The sequence below is a fragment of the Anabrus simplex genome, chromosome 3 (genome assembly GCF_040414725.1).
Source record: "Anabrus simplex isolate iqAnaSimp1 chromosome 3, ASM4041472v1, whole genome shotgun sequence".
Classification (NCBI taxonomy): Eukaryota; Metazoa; Arthropoda; class Insecta; order Orthoptera; family Tettigoniidae; genus Anabrus; species Anabrus simplex.
This window is the reverse complement of record NC_090267.1, coordinates 366,762,678-366,788,777: the sequence shown is the minus strand read 5'-3', so window position 1 is coordinate 366,788,777 and position 26,100 is coordinate 366,762,678. Positions and strand designations below refer to the sequence as shown.

The 26,100-nt window shown below is 41.5% G+C and overlaps 1 protein-coding gene across 1 annotated transcript in view; it reads left to right on the top strand.

Annotated features, from left to right (window-relative positions):
* The first annotated feature begins 9,992 nt into the window (after nucleotides 1-9,992).
* LOC136866385 (oxidative stress-induced growth inhibitor 1) overlaps nucleotides 9,993-26,100 on the top strand; it is a 53,779-nt gene continuing 37,671 nt past the window's right edge. Inside the window, exons 1-2 of the mRNA XM_067143288.2 lie at nucleotides 9,993-10,170; nucleotides 12,157-12,255. Of these exons, the coding sequence (XP_066999389.2) occupies nucleotides 12,189-12,255 (67 nt within the window). The 5' untranslated portion in view covers nucleotides 9,993-10,170; nucleotides 12,157-12,188. The remainder of the gene's footprint in view (nucleotides 10,171-12,156; nucleotides 12,256-26,100) is intronic.

Here is a 26,100-nt window from a genome sequence, read left to right as displayed (position 1 = left end):
TTGTGGAAGTCACATTGGAACAACATGATTTAACATTCGACTTCTTCTCGAAATTATTGAGTCGAATTTTGTTTGCACAGAGATAGACACTTTCATGTTCGTTTAACAGTGTGTTGTTATGAGAACACTTACATTCAGCATTATTAATATCCGATTTCTCTAATTTTGACATGCTTATCTTTTGAGCAACAAAGCGCTGATTCCCAGATGACATAAAGTGATGTATGGAATCTTTTACAAGTAAAGATACTGTATGCCACATCAATCCAACTGTAAATACAACTATCTCAGATGGCAAAGTTAATTTACCCCTGTCCATTTCCTTAACAAAATCATATGATTAATCCACATCAACTTCCTTACTTAACCGAAGCCATACACTACATTATATCACATTTAAATTTTTGTATTTAAAACCGTTATATCTGCATAACCTCCTAATAAGTCAATATGGGCAAAGTGTTGCAAGAAATAACATCAATTACAAATGCTTAATCCTACTTTCCAAGTAGGAACTGCTTTGTAGTGATGAGCTGTCTAGCTGATGATTACAAATTACACTAATATTCTTAAAAACCAGAGCACCTTAAAAGACTAGAGATAGGAAGTTCATATTCAGAGGACATATGCATTAGTATGTTCCTGAAGAAATGATTAGCATTTGACCCATGTCGGCCCTCAGGTTCAAGGTCCACATCGATATCTCAGCGCACCACCACTGACTGGTAAAATGATCCTACGGCTCTCATTGTCGCTATAAACCGAAGGTAATGGATCAGTGTGACTTAAGCAGACGTGCAGGATGCCTCTTCTTCTCCTTCAGCGTGGCGCGTTTCCCTTCCGCTAGGTGTAACCGGGCCTGAAGGGTGAGAGGGGAGCGGTCATAGCCTATAAAAGGAACTGTTCCGGCATTCGCTGTATTGAGGAGAATGGAAAACCACGGAAAAACATTCTCAGGACAGCTGACGAGGGTGGGGCCAGTTCACTGTCTCCCAAATGCAGAGCTCTGTTTCAAGCCATAGCTGTTCGGCCCTTAAGGAACTTTGTAGACAAGAAATTACAACAACAACAAAATTGCTTTACATCGTATCGACACAGACAGGTCTTATGGCGACGATGTAAAGGGAAAGGGCTAGGAGTGGGAAGGAAGCGACCTTGGCCTTGATTAAGGCACAGGCCCGGCATTTGCCTGGTGTGAAAATGAAAAACCACGGTAAACCATTTTCAGGGCTTCCGACAGTGGGATAATCTGCATACATCTGTACTACTTTCATGTTTACTATCTATACGAACCTTTGGAGCAATCCAGAAGATAATCCTTATCTTCAACACTGTCATAATAATAATCTATCAGCTTGCATTCAATAGATAGTGGGTTTGAACCCCATTGTCCACCGCCCTGAAGATGGTTTTTCGTCGGTGGCAATTTTCACACCGTGCAAGTGGGTGGTGCTAGAGGCTGCTTTAATGTTTTTGTTTGCTAGTTACTTTACGTCGCACAGAGGCATATAGGTCTTATGGCGACGATGGGATAGGAAAGGCCTAGGAGTGGGAAGGAAGCGGCCGTGGCCTTAATTAAGGTACAGCCCCAGCATCTGCTTGGTGTGAAAATGGGAAACCACGGCAAACCATCTTCAGGGCTGCCGACAGTGGGATTCGAACCCACTATCTCCCGGATGCAAGCTCACAGCCGCGTGCCACTGACCGCACGGCCAACTCGCCCGGTGCTACTTTAATTAAGACCGCGGTCACTCCTTCCCACTCCTAGCGCTTTCCCATCCCATTTTCGCCTTAGGACCTATCTGTTTCTGTGCGACGTAAAGCATATTTTTAAAATATATGTACGATATTTTCATCCCTAATGTCTCTAGCAAAGGCATCCCCCTCCGAAATAAAAGTGAACTTGACAAATTTAAACAGCATATACGGGTTTTGAAATAGCCTACAATAAATTAGAAATATTATAAAAAACAAGCATTTGTAAAATAAACAGTTGAATTTAACCCATAAAATCTGTGCCATCTGTGAATATAAATAACTAGCAGAAGTGCCCGTTCTTCGTACGGGTTACCAGAAACTGGCTTTAGTTACTCATACTATCGGTGTGACTGACTTCATTAGATATTTATATCACTGGTGTATTTACTTACTATAAGTACGTAGAAATTATTTGTCATGTTTGAAATTATAGTGTAAGTATACTGCCGCTAGATAGCACCACAAATATAAATATTATTGAATGTATTTGTTTGATCCGACATTTCGTAACTATTACAAATATAAGAATAAGATTAGGTCTATGTTATTGACGGGCTGGTCGCAGTACTACGGAGATCTCCGGGGCTATTATCTTTATACTTCACTCCCTTCCCATCCCCGCCCAAAGGAGTGCTATGATCGTCTTACACAACAGTTTATTTTTTCCAGATAGTAAGTCATACAGTATGTGTATCAATTTTGGTTGGCAGTTATGCCCAAACGTGCATGCATAATCTCGCTGCTGTAGAATCCTGGAGCTGACGTTGCCATGGTTACGGCCGTTCGTTTCTTTATCAGATTCCTAGAGCAGGGGTCGTTCCAATATCTCCATAACGGTTGGTTTTAGAGTATTAACGTAGGGTTTACCGAGTTTTGTTCTTTGCGTCAAGGGGCTTAAAATGAGCTTTGTCTCGCCTTTGTACGACAAATTCGAGTTCGCCTATATTAGCCTATTATTTTTATATTTTTATATCTCTCCCGTCGCCCCCCCCCCCCTCGAATTGTTTTGAAAATGTAGCTTTCTGTAGGTGAAGTAATTTTTAAAATCGGTTTAGTAGTTTTTAGTCTATCCGTTACAAGCAAACATGCAAATGTTTTCTCTTTAAAACATAGACCAGTATAGACAAAAATGTGCTGAAAACATAAATGGAAATTTGAATTATGGTGAGATATGCGGATTGTCTGTTTTTCATGTTCTTGATACATTTCCCACCATCAAAATCAATTTCAATAAACATATAAAAAAAAGTGTTAGAGCGTGTTCTGACCACCAGACCGCTATGAATTTACCTTTTTACTTCACCCGTCGAGTTGTAGAAGGTCCATCTTTCTTTCTGTCTTTCTTTCTTAATCTGTTTACCCTCCAGGGTTTTTTTTCCCTCGGACTCAGCGAGGGATCCCACCTGTACCGCCTCAAGGGCAGTGTCCTGGAGCGTGAGACTTTGGATCGGAGAATACAACAGGGAATGAGGACCAGTACCACATCCAGGCTGCCTCACCTACTATGCTGAACAGGGGCCATATGGGTGGTGGTGGTGGTGGTGGTGGTGGTGGTGGTGGTGGTGGTGGTGGTGGTGGTGGTGTTGGGAGAGGGAAAGATTGGAAGGGATAGACAAGGAAGAGGGAAGGAAGCGGCCGTGGCCTTAAATTAGGTACCATACCATCGCGGCATTTGCCTGGAGGAGAAGTGGGAAATCACGGAAAAGCACTTCGACGATGGCTGAGGGGGGAATCTACTCAGTTGACCTCCCGAGGCTGAGTGGACCCTGTTCCAGCCCTCGTACAAGTTTTCAAATTTCGTTTGAAAGTGAAAAAAAAAATTACTATAGTTTCTGTTTACGGACCCCATCCCTCCTCTCCTTCACAAATCATAACCCCCACCGAAAAAAATTCCTGGGTACGGCCTTGGTCTCTAGCATCCATTTTGGAGAGAGAAACGACCGAGGCATTTACTCTGCAATGAATATGACCTTTCCACACTTCTCCAGTTCCATGGAGTAAATCTGACTTACTTCGCTGTTCTTCCAAAAGAGCAGTTGTTTCTCTTCAGTTGAAACTTTTACTGCCATCTGCTGAGTACCATTTAACATATCTATATTTGTACAATTTGCTTTACATCGCACCGCCACAGATAGGTCTCATGGCGACGAAGGGATAGGAGAGGACTAGAAGTGGGAAGGAAGCGGCCGTGGCCTTAATTAAGGTACAGCCTCAGCATTTACCTGGTGTGAAAATGGGAAACCATGGAAAACCATCTTCAGAGCTGCCGACAGTGGGCTTCGAACACACTATCTCCCGAATGCAAGCTCACAGCTGCGCGCTCCTAATCGCACGTCCAACTCGCTCAGTCCACTTAATAGACAGAGAACAATAAACTATACGCGAAAGTTCAGGGTGGCGAATGGGAACCGGATGTTTTTCAAATGAACAGTACTCAGCAGATAGGAGTGGTAGGGAGAGGGAAGAATAAGAATCACCCGTTGCGGGATAACGTACTATTTCGGTTATAATGGGACAGTGCTCGGTGCAACACCGCATGTTAGCGCACGAATCCCATGTTAAAACTGGCGAGTCGTTATCACAACACAGCGGACCTTTCGGCGCCATTTCAATATGGCGCAGTTATTGGCCGTAATACGATCATGAGATGGGTTAAATCTTACAAAGAAACATGAAACATAATGAAGAAGAACCCACCAGGTCCTACACGAACTGCAAGGACACCCGACAACAATGGCAGAGTGAGAGGGGCGTTCATTCGAAGCCCGAGTCGATCCCGGGGAGTAAAGCATATAGGGAGCTGCCTTGGAGCTCCGAGAGTGAAGCCCAATGACAGTGAAGTACATAGAGGGCGTGGTCAAAGGAAGGCGCGAGAAGGCGAGTTCTTTTCGGCAGTCAAATCTATCATAGCCCATTGAAGTGAGTTAGGGGAACACAGATTGTAATTGCGGAAATTTTCAGACGTGAACACTGTACAAAACTGAAACGTAAAATATATATTAAACATTAAGTTGGTGCTGTAGCTACAATAATGTCGTGTTGTGCGTAGCCTAAGTTTGCTCGAATCGGCAAAGCAAATATGTTTCTAGAATAACATTTCACACCTAATAAGGTATTAATTATGTCATATAATATGCTGTATATTATGTATATTAACTGCACTGTTATTGTGCTACTATTTTGAAGTCTAAGAAGCACCGTCCATATTGTGTAAGGATGTTTAGGTTAAATTTATGTTGTTGTCAATGTTTGCTCAGGTTTCCTGCTAATGAAGAAAGGAGAGCAGAATAGATTAAGGCCATAAGCCGGAAAAATTGGATACCTAGGTACTCATACACCAGAATATGTTCAGCACATTTCAAATTGGAATTATTTGACTGGTCCATTAAGAGAGTTATTTTGAAGGAAAATGCAGTTCCAACAATTTTTGACGGATTTCCTTCTTACCTGCATAATATAAGTGGAATTTAACAGTGAAAATTCTTCTAAAATAAAATGAGTACCGGTATATTATAATACTAGTCTACATCATTCAAGATTTATTAACCGTGGAACTTTTCAGGGGCCTAAATGATCACTCAATGGAATTTGAGCCATCTGATTCATGCTGTAGTTGAGACTTACCTTAACACAAGAATAACGCTTTTTGCCAAGTTATTTGTCAGTTGTTATACCTCAAAAGGCAGTTGCACAACAAACTTGTTCTCCTCCAAGGTCAGTAAGATAAAATGTTCATAGGTTAAGATTATGACTAATAAAATACTGTACGTAACTAGTAAACAATGTTGCTAAGTCCAGTTTGGTGATTTATTGCACATTTCCCTCAAGTTTTCAGATTGCGGTATGCCCTTACTAATAGCCTATTCCTTGTCTCTTCCGATATCTTGATGTATTTTCAGAATACTCGATTTATAGTACCGGTAGTCAGCTAGACAGAGATTTGATTTAAGCCTGGGAGTCATGAGAAACGCTTGTCCTACTCACTGGCTGAATGGTCAGCGTTGAGGCCTTCGGTTTGGAGGGTCCTGGGTTTGATTCCCGGCCGGGTCGGGGATTTTAATCGCGTCTGATTAATTCTTCTGACCCAGGGACTGGTGTTTGTGTTTGTCCCAACACTTCCCTCTTCATATTCAGACAAAATACCACACTACCAACCACCACAGACACACGCAATAGTGATTACATCCCTCCAGGAAGGGCATCAGGCGTCAGGAAGGGCATCCGGTCGTGAAACAGGGCCAGATGCACTTGTGCGATACAGTTCGTACCCGTGACCCCACAGATGTGGGAAAAGCGGTAGAAGAAGAAGAAGAGTCATGAGAAACGCTTCTATAAAGTGTAGTAATAAATCGAAAATAGGTCTGCTGGCCAGAACATTTTGTTATGGTTAATCGCGGTGTAGAAGAGCCTCCGTGGCTCAGACGGCAGCGCGTCGGCCTCTCATCGCTGGATACCGTGGTTCAAATCCCGGTCTCTCCATGTGAGATTTGTGCTGGACAAAGCGGAGGCGGGACAGGTTTTTCTCCGGGTACTCCGGTTTTCCCTGTCATCTTTCATTCCAGCAACACTCTCCATTTTCATTTCATAGCATCTATCACTCATTAATAAATCACTTTGGGAGTGGCGAACTCATCCAACTATTACCCTATATAGGCTATGATTCATTTCATTACATCCCTGACCCGGTCAATGACTGGATAACAGGTTGTAGGTTTTTTCAATCGCGGTGTAATTTTGAAAACTATTGTACATAAGTTTGCAATTTAAAGTTTCCCTTCTCCCGATAAAATACATTAGTTTGAATATATCCGAAACGTAGGAACTGCCGTGTTTTAAAGTATACCATGGTGGATGTGCCCGTTGGCTTTAAGCGATTACCACAGGGAGCAGCTCCCTGCATTTTTTTTACTCCCTGGTTGATCCGTGCGTCATCATGCGCGCGAATTAAGGATGAGCTGTGAAAGTGTAAGAAAAATGTTACCGTACGCTTCGATTTACACTTCCACCCATATAAAATGCTGTCGGTTCAGCAGCTCAAAATTCAGGACTATGCAGCCCGAAAAGACTTCGCTGGGCGTATGAAAGTGGTTATGGAAGAGGACTCACATGCAGTAATGATGAGCGGTGAGGCTCATTTTCAGTTGAATGGTTCAGTCAACAAACAGAACATCCGTTACTCTCCCCAACCAACACCTTCGCAGTATCCATGAAAAACCTCTTTACTCTGAGCGTGTGACAGTTTGGTGTGTTGTCGCCCATTTTGGAGCATTCGAGCCGTATTTTTTGAAGAGGCCGGCAAAACGATCACAGTGACTCAGAACTATGCATCCACATGCTGAATACGTTTATGTGATCGGAACTTCAGAGACGACAAATGAATATTATAACTGTTTATTTTCAACAGGATGGTGCCACAGCACATACCGCCAGAGCATCCATGCGAATTGTGGGAACATGTTCCCTGGACGCCTCATTTCGCGTTTCGGTGACGTGCCACGGCTCATAAGGTCGTACACAATTCTTGTGACAGAGATGGGAGATCCAAGGATTTTGATAGGATAGATCATAGGAGACTACGGACGAAAATGAGGGCTACTGGACTAGATAAAAGAATGATTGAATGAGTGGCTAAATTTATAGAGAATATAACTCAGAGAATTAGAGTAGGTGAAGCGTTATTATGATCCTCTAACGATTAAGAGGGACGACGACGATATTATTGTACCTTTGTATTTTCTTACGTACCGTATATAAATGCTATGATTAAAGAGGTGGAATTAAAGATAAGGCTTTTATCGGAAGATGATGTACTATATCGAGTAGTAAATATATTACAGAATTGTGAGAGACTACAAAAAGACCTCGACGATGTTGTGTGATGGACAGCAAACAATGGTATGATGAAAATGAAATGTCGTATGGCTTTTAGTGTCGGGATATCCCAGGACGGGTTCGGCTCGCCAGGTGCAGGTCTTCCTATTTGAATCCCGTAGGCGACCAGCGCGTCGTGATGAGGATGAAATGAGGATGAAGACAACACATACACCCAGCCCCCGTGCCGTAGAAATCAACCAATTAAGGTTCAAATCCACGACCCGGCCGGGAATCGAACCCGAGACCTCCTGAACCGAAGGCCAGTACGCTGACCGTTCAGCCAACGAGTCGGACAATGGTATGATGGTATACGAGGTGAAAAATCAGCTTGCAAGGTTCAACAAGGGGAAAAGAGAGGGCTTACAAGTCTGTGGCAATACCTCAGTTAGACTATGGTTCTATTGTATGGGACATATATCAGGATTACTTGATACGATAACTGGGAAAGGTCCAAACGGAAGCAGCACGATTTGTTCTGGGCGGATTCCGACAAAAGAGTAGTGGGCACGGGAGACTTGGGAGTAAGGAGACGAGCTGCTCGACTAAGCGGCGTATTCCGAGTTGTCAGTGGCGAAATGACGTGGAATGACATTAGTAGACGAATAAGCTTGAGTGGAGTTTTTAAAATTAGGAAAGTTCATAATATGAAGATAAAGATGAAATTCAAGAGGACAAACTGGGGCAAATATTCATTTATAGGAAAAGGAATTAGGGTTTGGAATTTTATCAAGGAAACTATCCAATAAATTTCTAAATTCTTTGAAATTTAAGATTAGTCCAGGTAAACAATTGAAAGGTATCTGCCACCTGGGTGGCAGTCCTAAATGCAGATCAGTGATATTGATTTACTTCTAATTTTGCCGATCAAGTGGCCGCGCGGTTTGGGTCACGTAGCTATCGGCTTGCATTCGGGAGATAGTGGGTTCGAACTCCACTGTCGGCAGCCCTGAAGATGGTTTTCCGTGGTTTTCCATTTTACACGAGGTAAATTGTGGGACTGTTCGCTAACTAACGCATCCTTCCCATTCCTAGCCCTCTCCTATCCCATTGTCGCCGTAAGACCTATCTGTATCGGTGCGACGTAAAGCAAATCGAAAAAAATCATTTCTGATGATAATAATAATAATAATAATAATAATAATGTTATTACCTTTACGACCCACTAACTACTTTTTACTGTTTTCGAGACACCGAGGTGCCGGAATTTAGTCCCGCAGGAGTTCTTTTACGAGCCAGTAAATCTACTGACACGAGGCTGACGTATTTGAGCACCTTCAAATACCAGCGGACTGAGCCAAGATCGAACCTGCCAAGCTGGGGTTAGACCTGAGCCTCAACCGTCTGAGCCACGCAAAGAAAACTTACTCCGAACAGCTTCGAGAGCTTCCTGAATGGAACACGCCTTTCCACGTTCAACGAAAAAGATCGATATCGGTCAATATTTGTAAATAACATTGCAGCCATTGAGAAGGACATTCCAAAAATGACTTCAGAACAACGCCACGTTAGGCGAAACTGAATTTTGTGACGAAAGTGATTACATCAGTGAAGATTGTTCACCTAAAACTAAACTTGGTGTTGTAAATGATAACCACGTTGAGAGTGATGTCAGTCATGCCAGAACTGTGGCGAGAAAATGTCACCGAGCGAGTTGGCCGTGCGGTTAGGTGCGCGTAGCTATGAGCTTGCATTCGGGAGATATAGGGTTCGAACCCACTGTAGGCAGCCCTGAAGATGGTTTTCCGTGGTTTCTTATTTTCACACCAGGAAAATGCTGGGGCTGGACGTTATTTAAGGCCACGGCCTCTTCCTTCCCACCCCTAGCCCTTTCCGATCCCATCGCCTCCATAAGACCTATCTGTATGGCGCGACGTAAAGCAAATTAATAAGATAAGAGAAAATGTTCAAATATTTCCAATATACCAGATATTGAGACTGCTGATCTCGATGTCGTAGGTACGTTGAGTTATTATCAATAACTTCAGTTTCCAAAATATTACGAGAAGTTTCTCGGTTTGTGTACATGTGAATGTTATTGAGTTTCCAAAGGGTTAAACGATCTCAAAGGCCAACCGTCCGTGTAGGAATCCGATCACGGAACCTTTATCGCTGACCGCGATCGCTACGCAAATGTCAGTCAGTACATGTGTATCTCTTCGATACTAAAACTAATGAGTGCTGTTATAGAGCCGATAAATGTGGTCTGCCCCATATAAATAAAGCGTCAGGTTGACTCATTGTCTGGCTGTACCGGTCGATCACATGCGATAACTTACGACTGCCGGTGAATGAGTCTGCCGCTGTGATCCTTGGCAGTGCCCCTCAGAGCTGCGCTGGTCTGGCCGAGTTAGTAGGCCTGCAGGGTTATCTGCGGCTCGACGCGATACGGAGTCTCATTCGGCGAGTGACTGTGGAGGTAGTCGGACGTTCGTTGCTCTCTCTGTATTCCTCCGTGAAGTTTGTACCTACGTCGTGTAATAAGTTGGTGTTTTGTTGTGGAAAATTCTGAACCCGTGTGTGATACTAAATACGTTTTAGGTGTGTATATCAGAATATTAACGTGTAATAGTGATGAGTGAATAATGAGCAAATTTATCAGCAGGTGAAATTTGCCGGCTTCAGTTTATGTTTAAAGAACGCATTGTCAGCAGCGGTGTGTGATACTGTAATTTAGCTGACATTACATGTTTGTTGAAGTCTCGATGGTGTAATGTGATAGTGAAAGTAGTACCGTATTTCCAATTGCTAGTCTTTAAAAGTTAAATTTACCGTTTAACGCTTTTTTCTCATATCTTGTCCTAGAACTATGAGTGTATCACGAAATCTTCCCCTCATATCGTATTGATTTGTGCGTTAAAAATATTTACCCTTATTTTTAAAAGGAAATATGAGAACTTAGCAAGATGAAAACCGAGAACAAGGTTTCTTGTTTGGTGGTATCAAGTTCATTTCTTGGAACTACCATCAACATATTCAGTACCGGTACATACAGTAGCTACATACCAATTTTATCGCGCGTAGGTTAGAATCTCGTCATAATGAAACTACCTTTTCTCACCCTCCTTCCTCTTCACCTTACTGGCCGAAATGATGCGGTATGCTAGAAATAAAAATAAAGAAGCTGTATCTCACCTGTCCATATCGTCATGAGTAATTGCATGTCCCATCAAAAGACCAAAACTGATTCTGTAGCGGGCCACAGTTAAAACTGGAGCAAAACTCTTCGTGCGTTGTTTCTTTCTCTGAATTATCCCACATTCATTCCTTGTAAATAATTGAATTACTCCTTATTTGCTCTTCCGCAGTGCTTTTCTCCTATCCTAGCACTATTTATGTATTTATTTATTCAACTTACACGAACTCCATACGAAAATAGTAAATGCACGTAAGCTAGATGTTACAACCCTTACATGAACTTTCAGAACTGTATAGGAATATTGCCTCTTAGCAATTACTCCAACTTACGTAACGGTACGCTGTAGTGTACTTGTCGAGTCAGTTTATACCTGCACTCGTCCTTCACACTCCCGTCGCGTACGTTACAGGGTCATATATTACTCATGCATTTTACACCTAAACCGAGCGAGTTGGCCGTGCGGTTAGGGGAGTGCAACTTTCATTCGGGAGATAAGTGGGTTCGAATCCCTCCGTCGCAACCCTGAAGATGATTTTCTCTGGTTCCCCATTTTCACAACAGGCAAATGCTGGGGCTATACCTTAATTATGGCCACGGTCATTACCCTCTCTTTCTTATCCTTCCGTCGCCAAAAATCTTCGATATGTTAGAGCGGCGTTAAACAAGTACGAAAAGAAAAAAAAAAAAACTAATAAAAGCCGGAGCCTAACATGAGTATCGAAATAGGCTCTTCGTTTCTTTGCAAGGAGAATAGTTCAAAATTTAGCGCCGACTCTAGTCTTCTAGATAGGCCATTTTTGTCATAGCTCTCTTCATTTAACACGTGGTAACAATTACAAGGTAGGTTTTAGAGAGTAGAGGGAATCAGTTCGTACCCTACCACACCACCATCAGACTCGACTCAAACTATATATATTTGTTTTAAATTTGAGTCTAGGCTGTTGACCAAGGAGATCTAAATCAATAAATAATATTGTTTTTACGTCTAACTACTTTTACGGTGTTCGGAGATGCCGAGGTGCCGGAAGTTTGTCCCGCAGTAGTTCTTTAACGTGTCTGTAAATCTGCCGACACGGTGTTGACGTATTTGAGCACCTTCAAATACCACCGGACTGAGCCAGGATCGAACCTCAACTTGGGCCAGGAAAGACAGTGCCTTCACTGTCTGAGCCACTCAGCGCGTCAAGATCTAAATGATTGATCAATAATAATAATAATATATAGTTAGTCGTACTCTGCATTTTGTATAGATAAATGTTGAAACTTGATAATATATTTTATTCTCGGAAACTAATTCAAGGAACGATTGAACTAATGTGTAATTATAAACTTGTACGTTAAAATAAGTCATTCAAATATTATAATTTCATACTTATTACTATTTGCAGGTCTTGGAACGTGATCGCTGGCTCAAGCCGTTATGCGAGACTTCAGTGCACCCAACAGCGTGCCCGAGGATGCAGTTTACAAGGAGGTTGTTGTAGTGGGTGAGTTATGTGAATGAAGCTGGTTTGTTCATTGAGAGGCCTAATGCTAACTATGTGCATGACGTAATGAAGTAAAGCAAACGTTAGAAAAACTAACAATAAGACGAAAAGAGAGTAGAACTGGTTATACAGAACAAAGAGAGGAATGAGACAAAGTTTCACCTAACAAGACAGTATTACAAAAAGAAATGAAAAAGTAACCATGTAAGGTAAGACTTTGTTTTAATTCACTAGTGGTGTCGGCATTCTTAGTTGCAAAATAGCACTGGAGAACATTTTAGTACCAGTATCTAGTGTGCGTTACATTCTTTAACTGCCCACGACTATTATTATTATTATTATTATTATTATTATTATTATTATTATTATTATTATTATTTCTTTTCAGAACTCAATTGCCGTGCGCCAGCAGGTTAAGAACTGAACATATTTTATTAGCGGGCACACCCAGGAAATAAACTTGTAAATGGTCAAATGAGGTATTAGATCCTTAAATCCCACTTAGATTTTATTAAAATTCTCTTTGAAAATGTTATGTTAAATCTGGCTACTACGGGCATGATTCAAACTAATGTTAATTTGGTTTCAAAGGTTTGGTGCCAAGTGGAAATAACAACCCTGCCCCTATTCATTAAGTAGACATTCAGTTAGTTCTGAATTACATATTATTAGCTACGCTTTTATCTCTCATCTCTTACCTTAAAATGATAAACTTATTTATTGGTTAAAATCCCACAGTCGGCAACACTGAAGATGGTTTTCCATGGTTTCCCATTTTCTTACCAGGCAAATGCTGGGGCTCTACTTTAATTAAGGCCACGGCCGCTACCTTCCCATTCCTAGCATTTTCCCATCTTTGCATCGCCGAAAACCTTGATGTGTAAATGTGAAATTAAGCCACTAGCAGAAAAATCTTATATTTATTCAAAAGTGTCTCGTCATTTTTCGCTATTATATCCTGTGTGTTATAAAGTGAATTAAGTGAGAGGAATGCATATTGTCCGGCAGTGAAAATTATTAGGCTGCCCTTTAGAAACTATTTGGTTCTGTTTAGCACTAAGCACAAGGTGTTGCAAAAAGAAGGTATTAGAAGTAATCTGAATTATAGCAGTTATCACTCGATCTTTACACGCAGTTCAAGGGAATGTGGTTGTACCGGGGTGAAACTGTTTCTTTACCATGTCTGTCTCTTAGGTCATCAGCCCAGAGGATGGCTGGATCCTCAAATAGCACCACCAGTTATAGAAAAACCACAAACCAATGTCAGTACCAAATGAGGCATACTAGACAAGATGAAGAGTAAAGTAGTTTTTCATTGCTTTCTTCATTGGACCAGACAGTGCTATTGTAGCACGACTAACCCTATGAGCAACATCATTCATAACACTCGGATGCACTGGCTTGCTGCGAATGTCATTACTCAGCACCATCCATACTCCAGTAGCTTCCATGTTATCACAGCCATGAATGAAACTGGGACTTCGGTGGAAGGTACATTTTTCTCTGGCCTGTTCCAAGAGATGGATGCAAAAGTACAGTATCCATCAATAAATGACATCAAGCAGTTCTTTACCATACCACACAAAAAGCGTCGCACACCGTGAGGTCTAGGCTTCTGGCAGGATAAGGAAAGGCAGATCCCTTCTACACGACCCTATTCGGATAGAGTTCCTGTGGAAATGCCAGATTGCCATTGTCGATATGCGGAGAAGCCCCGTCCTGCTGAAGGACTTGCTGTTCGAAATTTAAATCATTGATCTCACAAATGTGTGTAAATTAGACATGGAAGTGGATAACGACTTTTAAAAAAAATTTGGCTTTTGGTCCCACCAACCATACAGCCAGCAAATCATTAAAAAGTCACAAGTCACACAGTAATATATATGACAAGCACAGGAAAGAAATGACATAAATGGCATTCTGAAAATATCGCCAGAAACAGTTTCTTTCACTCCATAAACTCCCTGGATGTTCCGACATTCACAATATTTTTTTTAACGTGACTAAAATCAATACAAATGTCGGATATAATAAGAGCGATACAAAAGACAAATTATATATTTAAAACACTGTTTGAGAAATTGGGCTGAAGTCGCTTATACTCTGACAGGAGAAGGAAGAACTGGCACGCTGGTTGGAGACATTCTCGTTCACACCACACACTCCTTGGATGTTCTGACACTCACAATAATCATGATTTGTACTTTTTATAACTTGACGAAAATGAATTAAAAAATTTGAGTAAGTAAGAGAGGTACAAAAAGAGAAAGACACAAATTATTATTTAGATCAGTGTTTTTGAGAAATTCAGCTAAATTCGCGTATACTCTCTGGTTGGCAGGAGAAAGAACTGGCACACTGGTTGGAAATGGAGCGCCAATTTTAATCAACTTTGAGAACATTACTGTTCTTTCAGCACTGTACTTTGAACAAACAAATACAACGTGGTTTAAATTTGCGACACACGGAGGGTCTTACTCAAACGTGGGGGAGTCCAACACTTTTTTACGGTAGAGATGGTCAGCGTAACATCCGTGTCCGAGTCACATGCGTATAAGGGATGCAATGTGACGTCTGACAAGTTCGATGCTGTCGAACTATGGGTTGTTAGGGATATTAGCTTGAAGTGTGGCATAATATCGTCCTTTGTGCAGATCTTGTGTATTCCATTCCATTTACCATTTTCTTTGAGCTTTCATACGGATAATGGGGAGAAAGTCTGTATAAGGGAGTTGGATTGCTCGTAAGTTGGCTGCAGTTGTAGAGTACTTTCTTTAGGGAGGTGGTCTGCTGTTTCATTGTGTTCGATTCCAGCATGTCCCTCGATCTACAGAAAGTGAACTGTTATTCCTCGGAGTTCTGCGTTTCTCACTAATTGCAGAATGTCAGTGATGTACTTATTGGTCTTCGTGCTCCAGTCAGGTTGTTTTAAACGTTGTAACACGCTGAAGCAGTCTGTTAGGATGAGAATTTTCTGGAATTGTTGTGAGGTACCATAAAGTATAGCTGCTTGAATTACTAGCATTTCCGCTGTGTGGATGGAGGTTGGCTCTGGTAGAGACCGGTGTTCAGTATCTGCTGTTAATGGGTAATAGTAAGCATATCCTACTCCTGAAGTTTTGGAGCCGTCTGTGTAGATGCATGTGAACTCGGACCAAGCTGTTTGTAAGAGTGCCTCGACTGTAGTGTTCATATTCGTTCCTGAAATCACTGCATCAGATATAGAGAAAGTGTTCGGTGGTGATGATATGAGCTCATAGTCGTAGCAAAATCCAGGTACTGAGGTGCCCTTGAGTACAAGGGGGGAAATATACGTAGTTCGTGCAAACTCGTCACCAGCAATGGAGTTCGACAATTTCGTAAGTGCTGATATGGATCTATTAATCTACTAAGGATAAGTACTTCTGTAGAAAGAGGATGGTTGATCTGGGTAGCTAGGAGTAAGAAAAATATATCTGATAGCATCGTTCGTCTGATTGAAAGTGGCATTTCGATGGCTTCGACTAAGAGAGTGCTCGTGGGTGAAGAGTCCATAGCACCTAAACAGAGCATGATAGCCCGACACTGAAGGACGTCAAGTTTACGAAGAACGTATTTTGGTGCGTTGCCGAAGAAAATGCTTCCGTAATCCAGGACCGGTCGAAGAAGTGCACGATAGAGAGTTAACATAGTGGACGGGTCTGCTCCCCACCACGCGCTAGTAACAGCTCGAAGAACATTGAGCACACGTCCGAATTTTGTTGTTACGTGGTTCATATATCGACTCCCAAGTCAGACGTCTGTCTAGATACAGACCCAATATTTTTGCTGTTGTCTGAAGTGGAAATAAATATGGACCGATTCGAATGAAAGGTGATGCAATTGACTGTTGTTTCCTGGTAACTATTACCACTGAAGATGTAGCTTCCGAGAGACTGAATCAGTTTTCAAATGTCCATGTGGAGAGAGAATTTTCTGCATCGTCAAGCCATATATATATATATTGCTAGTTGATTTACGTCGAACGGACACAGATAGGTCTTATGGCGATTACGGGATAGGAAAGGACTAGGAGTGGGAAGGAAGCAGCCTTGGCCTTAATTAAGGTACAGCCACAGCATTTGCCTGGTGTGGAAATGGTAAACCACGGAAAACAATCTTCAGGACTGCCGACAGTGGGGCTCGAACACACTATCTCCCGGATGCAAGCCATAATCGAGTGAACCAGAAGCAGGATGAGTAGGCGTAGAGGCAGATATTGTCCGCATACTGGAGGATCTTAAATGTTTGGTTGGAGTAAGGTGTCTAGGTCGGCCGTATACAGAACGTGTAGGAACGGACTGAGGATGGCACCTTGTGGTAAGCCTTTCGTTACTATTCGTGGTCCGTAGTGTGAGTTATCACGTCAACGGATATATATCTTACGTCGTTGAAATAAGGCATGAATCCCACGAAGATAAACTTCGGGCAGACCCCGTCTGTGTATTTTGCGCACAAGAATTGATATAATGACGCTATCGTAGGCTCCTGATATGTCTTAAGAATAAATCTGTAAGAAATCCTTGCTCAAGAAAGGTCATCTCAATACCTGCTGTGAGGAGGCTTAAATTATTTAGTATGCTGCTTGATTTACGAAATCCATATTGAGAGGTAGATAAGATGTTGTGTTCTAACCACCATTCTAGTCTAAATTTTAATAGCCTTTCAAAGGTCTTACAGACGCAAGATGACAAAGCTATCGCTCGATAGGAAGCAGCTTCCTCTGGATCCTTCTCTGGTTTCAAGATCGGTACAATGATCTGTGTAGTCCAGTCATTAGAGAAAATACTTTGCGACCAGAAGTCCATAAAAAGTAGCAATAGAATAATCTTAGCATTTAATGGTAGGTGGACTATCATGGCGTATCGGATAAAGACTTGCTCCCAGTATCTTTCAGCGTTGAATCCTAAATATAGTTACACCTTTACCATCTGAATGAAGTAGGCCTGCGGACTGATGACAACACGACTGGGTATCGCCCGCCTACACGATGACTCAGAAAATAGGGTCTCTACGGTTTGGTATGGCTTTTGGGCAGGCGGCATCATCGGACAAGCTGTGATAGTTAATGGGAACCGATACAGAGAGATAAGAGGCTTTATTTAAAGTTTAATTTCAATGGAATGGACGTTCAAGACTTGTAGTTTCAACAGGTTGGTGGTACCTTTAAGTGCTATAGGCGCGCTAGGTAAGATCATCTTCTGTCAATGATCTCTGAATACTAACGAATTAAGTTGCTTTAAGAATAGAAGCGATAGTAATGTAAAATCTTTGTACACAGGTTATATCAGATTGACACCTGTATTCACCATGGACGACGGAAAGGAAGCGTGGCAAAAATTCATCCAAACTACATGTTCTTCTCAGACTAAAAACAGCAAAGTGAATCCCCATTCGTTATTTTATATTATGCAACTTGAAATGTCGTACAAAAACTTGAGTATAAAATAGTACCTACTAAAAATAGCAAGCTTATAATCTTGGCGCGACTGATAATATCGTGTGCTTATGGTCACTAAATTTACTATTTTTCATGGAACCTAAATCACAGGGACGTGACTTTTCATTTCAATACATCACACTTGCATTAGCCGTGATTTCGAACAAATTGCGCCTTTATGAAAAACGTGTGAATATCACTCGGTTATCGCCAACTCGGGTGTATACGTATTACATGTAAAATATTCAGATTTATAACATTATCCTTCATAGGATATATTCATATTTGCTGTACTGAATTTGTATGGGGCTTTCAGTCTGAGTTCGATAACCTCAGGGACGCCTCTTACAAGCAAGCCCTTTCCGAACGACACAGTAAATGGACGTAGATATGTAGACTATTTGTCCAAAATGATAGCCTTGTCCTACAAAACAAAGCTCATACATTTTCGAAGATACATTTGAGCTTTTCCAGTCTCGTGACGAGTGCAGTGTTTCTCTTCTGTAAGAGGTTTCGATTTATACACTTAGATTTCCGTACAGGTGAACAACCACATGGTGTTAATGATCTGGGTTCCATCGGCTTTACATCACACCGACGCGGATAGGTCTTATGGCGACGATGAGATAGGAAAGGGCTAAGATTGGCAAGGAAGCAGCCGTGGCCTTAATTGATTCGGCTATTTCTGAAACCACACATGTGGCATTTTTGTCGTTTTGAGAAAACTAAAGGTTTTATTCCACCAATAGTGGTTTTCAAGATCTGAAAAAAACGGACATGTTAAAGTGGACATTTGCCAACCATAATGGCTCTGGAAGATATAGGTCAGCTTTGAATTAAAAAACGAATTAAAATATTTGCACATGTGTTGTTTCTGCATTAAAAAACTTTTTCAGTATCTGAAGTACCATACACTTTTTAAAATTTTATACACATGAATATGATAAATAGGCACAAATATTTCACTCACTATAGGGATACTACAGTAACGTGAAAATCAGAACAGTTCCATAACACTATTCTAGTCTTCATCTTCAACATCTGAGGGAATGGCACGAACCAGTTCTTTGTCAGTTGGCTAATTGAGAATCTGACTGTAATACCATTCATAGCCACGAGTGTATATTTCCAGTTCCTTCAAGTCCTCTGTCTTGTTTTTATTAATGTAGACTTTTCCTTCGGGGTATGCTTTCGTGCTAGGAAGAGGAGTACTAGCTGTTTTAGAAAAGCTGAAGGTATTTTGCCGTGGTGTAGGGGTAGCGTGCCTGCCTCTCACCCGAAGGCCCCGGGTTCGATTCCCGGCCAGGTCAGGGATTTTTACCTGGACCTGAGGGCTGGTTCGAGGTCCACTCAGCCTACGTGATTAGAATCGAGGAGCTATCTGACGGTGAGATAGCGGCTCCGGTCTAGAAAGCCAGGAATAACGGCCGAGAGGATTCGTCGTGCTGACCACACGCACCTCGTAATCTGCAGGCCTTCGGGCTGAGCAGCGGTCGCTTGGTAGGCCAAGGCCCTTCAAGGGCTGTAGTGCCAAGAGAGAAGGGGGTTCGGAAGGTATTTTGACAGTCTATTAATTAACGCATTGGTAACTATTATCTGCGCACTTTTTATCGATAGATTTGTGTACGGGTTTGAGGAGTAAGGAGGGAGCAGTTCCGGTAGTACTGCCAACTGAATGTAAATGAAATCTGAATTGAATCGATAATATGATCGATCGATATGAATTTTGCTAAACCTTTGTTATCTTAAGCCAACAACTGTGTCACACACACATTATATAACATTTCTCGATGCAAATCTTATTCCTAGAGTGAATTTTGTAGTTTGGCTTTGCTGTGTAAATAACAACAGTACTAGTACGTAGAAGTGTACGCCAGATGTCGCACAGCGATGCATAAGCGATTCATAGTTTGTGTTTCAAAGGTTGCCAGTACGAATCTCGAAGATTGCCGAGGTCGACCAATTCAGCAATAGGGTGTAAATCTATCCAGAAAAGGTGCGCAGATAATACTTTCCCGTTCTTCTGGCAACTGTAAGAAAATGCCTTGAATGCAGAGATCTTGAAAGGCACCCTGTTTTCCTTGGGCACTCCTCGTCCAGACGAACTCATATGAGGTCTTTGAATGACAGAATATCATTGGTCACTACTTCACGAACGCTGAACCTGTTACTACATAACACTCGCTCGTTTAATGAGTTCACCGTACTGTTCGGGAGTGTACATCCTCTCTACCCTTTCGAATAACTCGTTTGATTCTGCCGAAGTCATGATCACAGTGTAGGAAGGAGTGTCCCCAAACAGGGAAAAAGTGCTTCATTGATTCAAACCAACTGACTGTCATATAAACATAATAAAACTCACAACTATGGTGTTTTTGTTTTGGCTTGCAGCCCCATCACTAAAAAGCAAGAGTTTCTTCTCAGTAGGGGGTAGTTCGCTTTCTATGTAGTCCAATAAGAAGGTATACACTTCATAGAGAGATTTATGAGCCTGTTTCTCATGATATGCATAATATTCTTCTGTATTATTTTTCAAGTTGTGTATACAGAATATGTTGACCCACACTTGGCGGAGGTAAAACACTTCTTGTACAGGGATTAGTGGATGAGGTTGATTTTGCCTATAATCGAAGGCTAGGGCGGCAGCTATCATCCTCATCAGTTTGAGGTGCTGCTTTCAATGTACCGATAGTGTAGAACTTCTTGGCACGTCTACGATAAATAATCATTTCTGCAGTCGCATTCCTTTCCACATTGTCACTTAAGAGTAGGATAACATCTTTACTTTTACATGGGCGCCCGCAGGATCTTTTCCAGGGGGGGGGGGGGGCACATTAACAATTTTCTTGAATATAAAAACCAATATAACGTCAGCAACATTAAATTGTTTACAGAAACTTCCAGTTATAACATATGCTAGATGACTGTCAGTAATTTCAGTTTATGAAATAATCTGGTATGATATTAAACAATTGAACATCAACATCTTTAGAATTCCAGGGGGGGAAGGGGCAAGTGCCCCCCCCCCCCTTGCGGGCGCCCATGCTTTAAAAATTTCACATTTGCTGCACACGTCTACTTGTAGTCTGCCAAACGTACGAGTATAATAAAAGTTTTCTAAGTATTTTCTGTAGAAACTGTATTTAACCTTATTTACATATTCGGGGTGACCATTCTCATGCATAATCTTTACATTTACATTTAAATAAAACTTCAGTCTCCCACCATAGTGACTCTCCTTAACTTCAAGTTTGGAAATGTGATTATGAATCATTACACAAATCTCACAAGAAATAGCATTGCCACTTCTGTTCATCCCTCTTAGATCTATAGGACTGTTCCCAACAACAAGTAGATTACAATGTCTGTGAACTCTTATTTGCTGTAATGCCATGCAATTTTATAAATGTAGTTTTACATACCGGTACCGCTTGGATTTTCCCATCTATTTTCATATGGTAAGTAAAGAAGTGGCTCTTCACCTTACGTCCAGAATCCGGAATAGCTTTGTTAGGACCTGCTTCACCTTCCTCTTCTGTTTCTCGAGGTTTTGGCATTTTACGCCTCCGTTTACACTCTTCTCAACCAGGCTCTGTAAATATGTATCTTGTACATTTTTACTTTCCATGGAATAAAAGTAAGTCCATAAATCAGTCTTAGTTTCTTCTGTGACTCTGGAATAACATTTGCTGGCACATTTGCACACATAATTATGAATCTTGAATCCTTCCAGGAATATATTTGCCTTTATATGACTTGTAAACAATACCTTCCACCCTTGCATTTCGAATGATATTTATCTGATATTTATCTTCATTTACTACAACTTCTGAATCAGAATCACTAAAGGTAAGGTAAGGGTTATACTGCCCGAAGGCAGGTCCGAACCTCCGCAGAGGTGTTCCTGAGCCGGAGTTTACGTGCGGTAGGGTGGCCAGTTCCTTTCCGCTCCTCCATTCCCTCACCCCCACCAACAGCGCGTGGCAACCCATCCAGCTCCTGACCACGCCCAATGTTGCTTAACTTCGGAGATCTCACGGGATCCGGTGTTTCAACACGGCTACGGCCGTTGGCAATCACTAAAGGAAGAAATCATTAATTTTATTTGACACTCCCTACAACTAAACCCAAGTAATTTTAATGAACTACTCAAGTAAATAATGAAAAATACTAATAATGCGTGCTGTTAACTTCAACAATGTATTGTAAAGTCAGGGTAGCAGCTATTGGTCACAGAACAGGGTAGCCAATGATGACAAACAATTCCCATTTACTGCAGAAATAATATATTTGCTACACATGTGTTGTTGCTGCAGTAACCAGAAAGTTCAAAACTCATAAAATTATGTGTAGAGATTTCTGTACCAAATGATGCATCCTGGTGTACTCTATACGGATACAAGTCTAACTCAAAACCGCCAAAAATGTCGCATGTGTGGTTTCTGAAATAACTGATTCAATTAAAGTACATCCCTAGCATCTGCCTGGTGTGAAAATGGAAACCACGGAAAACCACCTTCAGTGTTGCTGACAGTGGGGTTTGAACCCACTATCTACCGAATGCAAGCTCACAGCTGCGCGCCGTCAACTACACGGCCAACTTGCTCCGTATGGGGAGTCTTAAATAATATCACTTGTCATTTTTCATCCTTTCTTAAAACAGTTTACTGATACTGAATTCAGTGCTGTGCGAGATATTGCTGAATATTTCTGAAACCAGGGAATATACCGCTAATGTTATGTTCCTGTAGCTCTCCTTAAAATATCTAAGATCTCTACCTCTGCTTTTTTTTTTTTTTTTTTTTTTTTTTTTTTTTTTTTTTTTTTTTTTTTAACCGGCATCTCCTTGGGAACAACCACTCACTGTGTTTACCAGTGACATAACAATAAATAACTTTAAGCCCGTTTTTTTTATTGAAGATGGTTCAAACGAGTCGAAACATGTTTGACATTTATTACTCCATCTAACGATGGAGTTAAGTCATGTATTGAATAGGAGGACACATTAAATTTTCCTTTGTAAAGTAAATAACGATGATGATGATGATGATATACTTTTTTACAATCTGCATTACGTCGCCCTGACATAGATAGATCTTACGGCGACGATAGAATAGGAAAGGTCAGGGAGTAGAAAGGAAGCTACCGTGGATTAAGGTACTGCCCCAGCATTTGCCTAGTGTGAAAATGGAAAGCCACGGTAAACCATCTTCAGGGCTGCTGACAGCGGGGTTTGAACCCACTACGTGACACAAACCGCGCAACCACTTGCTCGGTGGCTTAATAATATACCTTTTATGTGCACTCTGTTCCTCCAGGGATTCACATCAGTGAAATCGTAGAGTGGTGACCACTGGGATTCCAGCTGTGTATGGCATTGTTTCTATTTACTCTAGCATCTTCCCTGTCCGATCTCTCCTACAACTCTTGTTACCTTCAGACGGCATTAGCTTTGAGAAGCCATGCGAGTGTTCCATTTTCACACTTTTCCCAGCCCATCCCCCCCCCCCCCCCCTACTGCTCCATCAGTCACTGTTTCGATGTTGCTGTTGCATTGTCATCTAGTAGTAAAAGCTGAACTATTGTGGAAGTTTATTAGGCTGATATTGGCAATGAGAGCCAAAGCAAAGATTTATTCCATTCCCCGGCCTTCAGTCTGTAACTGACTCAGGCTCATGATTCGGAGACTGGTTCATGGAGGCAGCTATGGCGTTGTACAAAATTTCACTAAAGGAGAACACATGCTTGGGCCATGAGACCCCCTGGTAATCTGTATACTCGACCTATCTTGGAGGGATAGGTAGTTTGTGGCGTACCGATACCAGTACTCCCATCGGAGCTCCTCTGTCGGTCTGTAGTAATTGTGATCTGTTGTGTGTTTTGTCGTTTTAAGTTATTCCAGTATAGGTGATTTGTGTACAGTATTTGTGATTAGTAAGTGTTATTGTGTACTGTCACTGGTCACCCATCCAGTGGGTGACCACGCCTAATGTTGCTTAACTGTTGTGCTTGTATGTATATTTGTGTTACGTGTAAGTGAGCTACGTGTTATATGTGTTTGTTACTTGTGTGTGACCAGAGAGATTGCGTCATTCAGTGACAATGGTTAGCACAGCATTTTGGGAATAAGATGTGGCTTGCCCTGTGTGGTGGTCCATTCTGGGTTTGCCTAGCGTAAGTTGCGTTCGGAAATTTGCAACGCAGCATCGTATGTTGTGGTTGCAGCTTAATCTTTGAGTTGGTGATTAAGTTTCTGCAGGTGTTAGATTTTGGGGGTCAGCATCTTGTGGTTTGTAGGTATGGCACTTCGCCTCGACTGTCACGGTGACCCTAAGCGGATGACCGTGCCCAATGTTGCTTAACTCCGGGGACGTGAGCTGCTGGTGATGCAGAGGTTGCAACAGCGGGCCTTATCTTATGTGTTAATTGTCTGTATGTGTGTTTGTTACTTGTAAGTACATTTAGTGTTTTATTTCATTGTTGGAAAGTTTAGTCAGGGTTAGTGAGCATGTCTTTTATTATGTATTTGGGCCGTCTGTAAATTGTCTGCTCTGTCTGGGTCGTATTGGCCAAGGGTATTTATTAATGGGTTGTTGTGTGGAATTGTAGAAATTTGTGGTTAGTATGAGTACATAATCCTGTAGGTATAGGACTTTAGTCATGTCATGTAGTTGTACTGTGGGTACGGTGTAATCTTTTACAGCTAAGTGTAATAGCCAGTTCTGTATGCTTTGTAAGCGTTCGATGCTTGTTGTAGGCAAGAAGCCGATGGCTGGGTATGCATATGTAAGGATTGGTCGTATGAATGTGGTGTGGATGAGTTTAATGTTTTTCTGCGAGGGTGGGCTTTTTCTGTGTATGAGTGGGTAGAGCATTAGTGTGTGTCTCTTGGCGCGTTGTATTGTGTTCGTTACGTGTTCTTCTAGGTTGAGTCTTGAATCTAGTGTGATCCCTAAGTATTTGTGGTTGTTGACTTGTTGTATGGGTTGGTTGTCTAGATGGTGTTGTGGTTGTTTGCGTCTTCGTGTGAAGTGAACAACTTTGGTTTTTTGCAGGTTGACGTCAATTTTCCACTTGGTGAGCCAGGGTTCTAGTTTATTTACGTGCTCCTGTATTCGGTGGGTGGCTATATCAGGGTTCCAGCTTTTTGTCATAATGGCAGTGTCGTCGGCATAGATGGCTGTTAGGGTATGTTTTATACGGCGGATGTCATTGATGTACTGGAGAAATAGGATCGGCCCAAGAATACTACCTTGGGGCACTCCGGCGTGCATGTCTCTTGTGGTGGAGTCTTTATTATTTAGGCTATTGAGACATAAAATGTGCGGTTTAGTAGGTAGTTGCGCATGAGTTTAATGTAAGTGGGGTGTAAGTGTAATTTAATTAATTTGTAAATAAGGCTGGGGTGGTAGACTTGGCCAAAAGCTTGTTTGTAGTCTAGGAATACTGCTGGTGTACTTTGGATTTGTTGAAAGCCGTGTGTATGTTCTGTGTCGCACAGTAGTTGATGAGTGGTAGTGTTGCTGTCTGAATCCGAATTGCTCGTGGATTGAGTTGTTGTTTATTGTATTTCTAATGCGTGTGTAGATGAATTTCTCAAAGACTTTGGAGATAATGCTTAGTAAACTGATAGGTCCTTAGTTAGCTGGATTTTTGGGGTCTTTTTCTGGTTTAGGAAAGCATATAATTTTAGCGACTTTCCACTGCTGTGGAAAGTTTTCTAACTTTGGCATGGCGTTAAAAATGTGAGTAAAAAAAATTACCATTTCTGCGTTAAGGTGTTTTAGTAGGGGTGCGGGGATCTAATCTTGTCTCGGGGCTTTTTTGTCGGAAAGTTTCTTGATTATGTTTTTAATTTCTGTTGATTTAAATGGTGGGGGGGGGGGGGGGGAGGGTAGGCGAGTGTTTGGGAGTGTGTAGGAAATTGCTTTTTGTTCTGTTAGAGTTTGGTTCGAAGTTCTTTTAATGTGTCTGCTAGTAGTTATGGTTTTTTTCCTAAGTTGGAGGTTGCTTTAGAGCCAAATGGTTTGGTTAGTGGGGGTGAAGGGTGGTCTGATTTGGTAAATATTTTTGTTGTTTTCCAGAGGTTGTTTTTATTATTATTATTATTATTATTATTATTATTATTATTATTATTATTATTATTATTATTATTATTATTATTATTATTTGTCAGTGAGTTTTTGTTCCAAGTGTCTTTAGTGTTTGGTTAGTTCCTTTTTAGTTTTTGCGTGTAGGCGATTGTAGTTTATTTTGCTTTGTAGAGTAAGAGTTCGTTGAAATGTGGTTCTGGCTCTGTTTTTCTCTTGGATTAATTGTATAAGATGTGGTGGTAACGTATTAGGTTTGGTGTGTTGCGGGGTGTAGCTGGCTTTTGCTGCTGTACG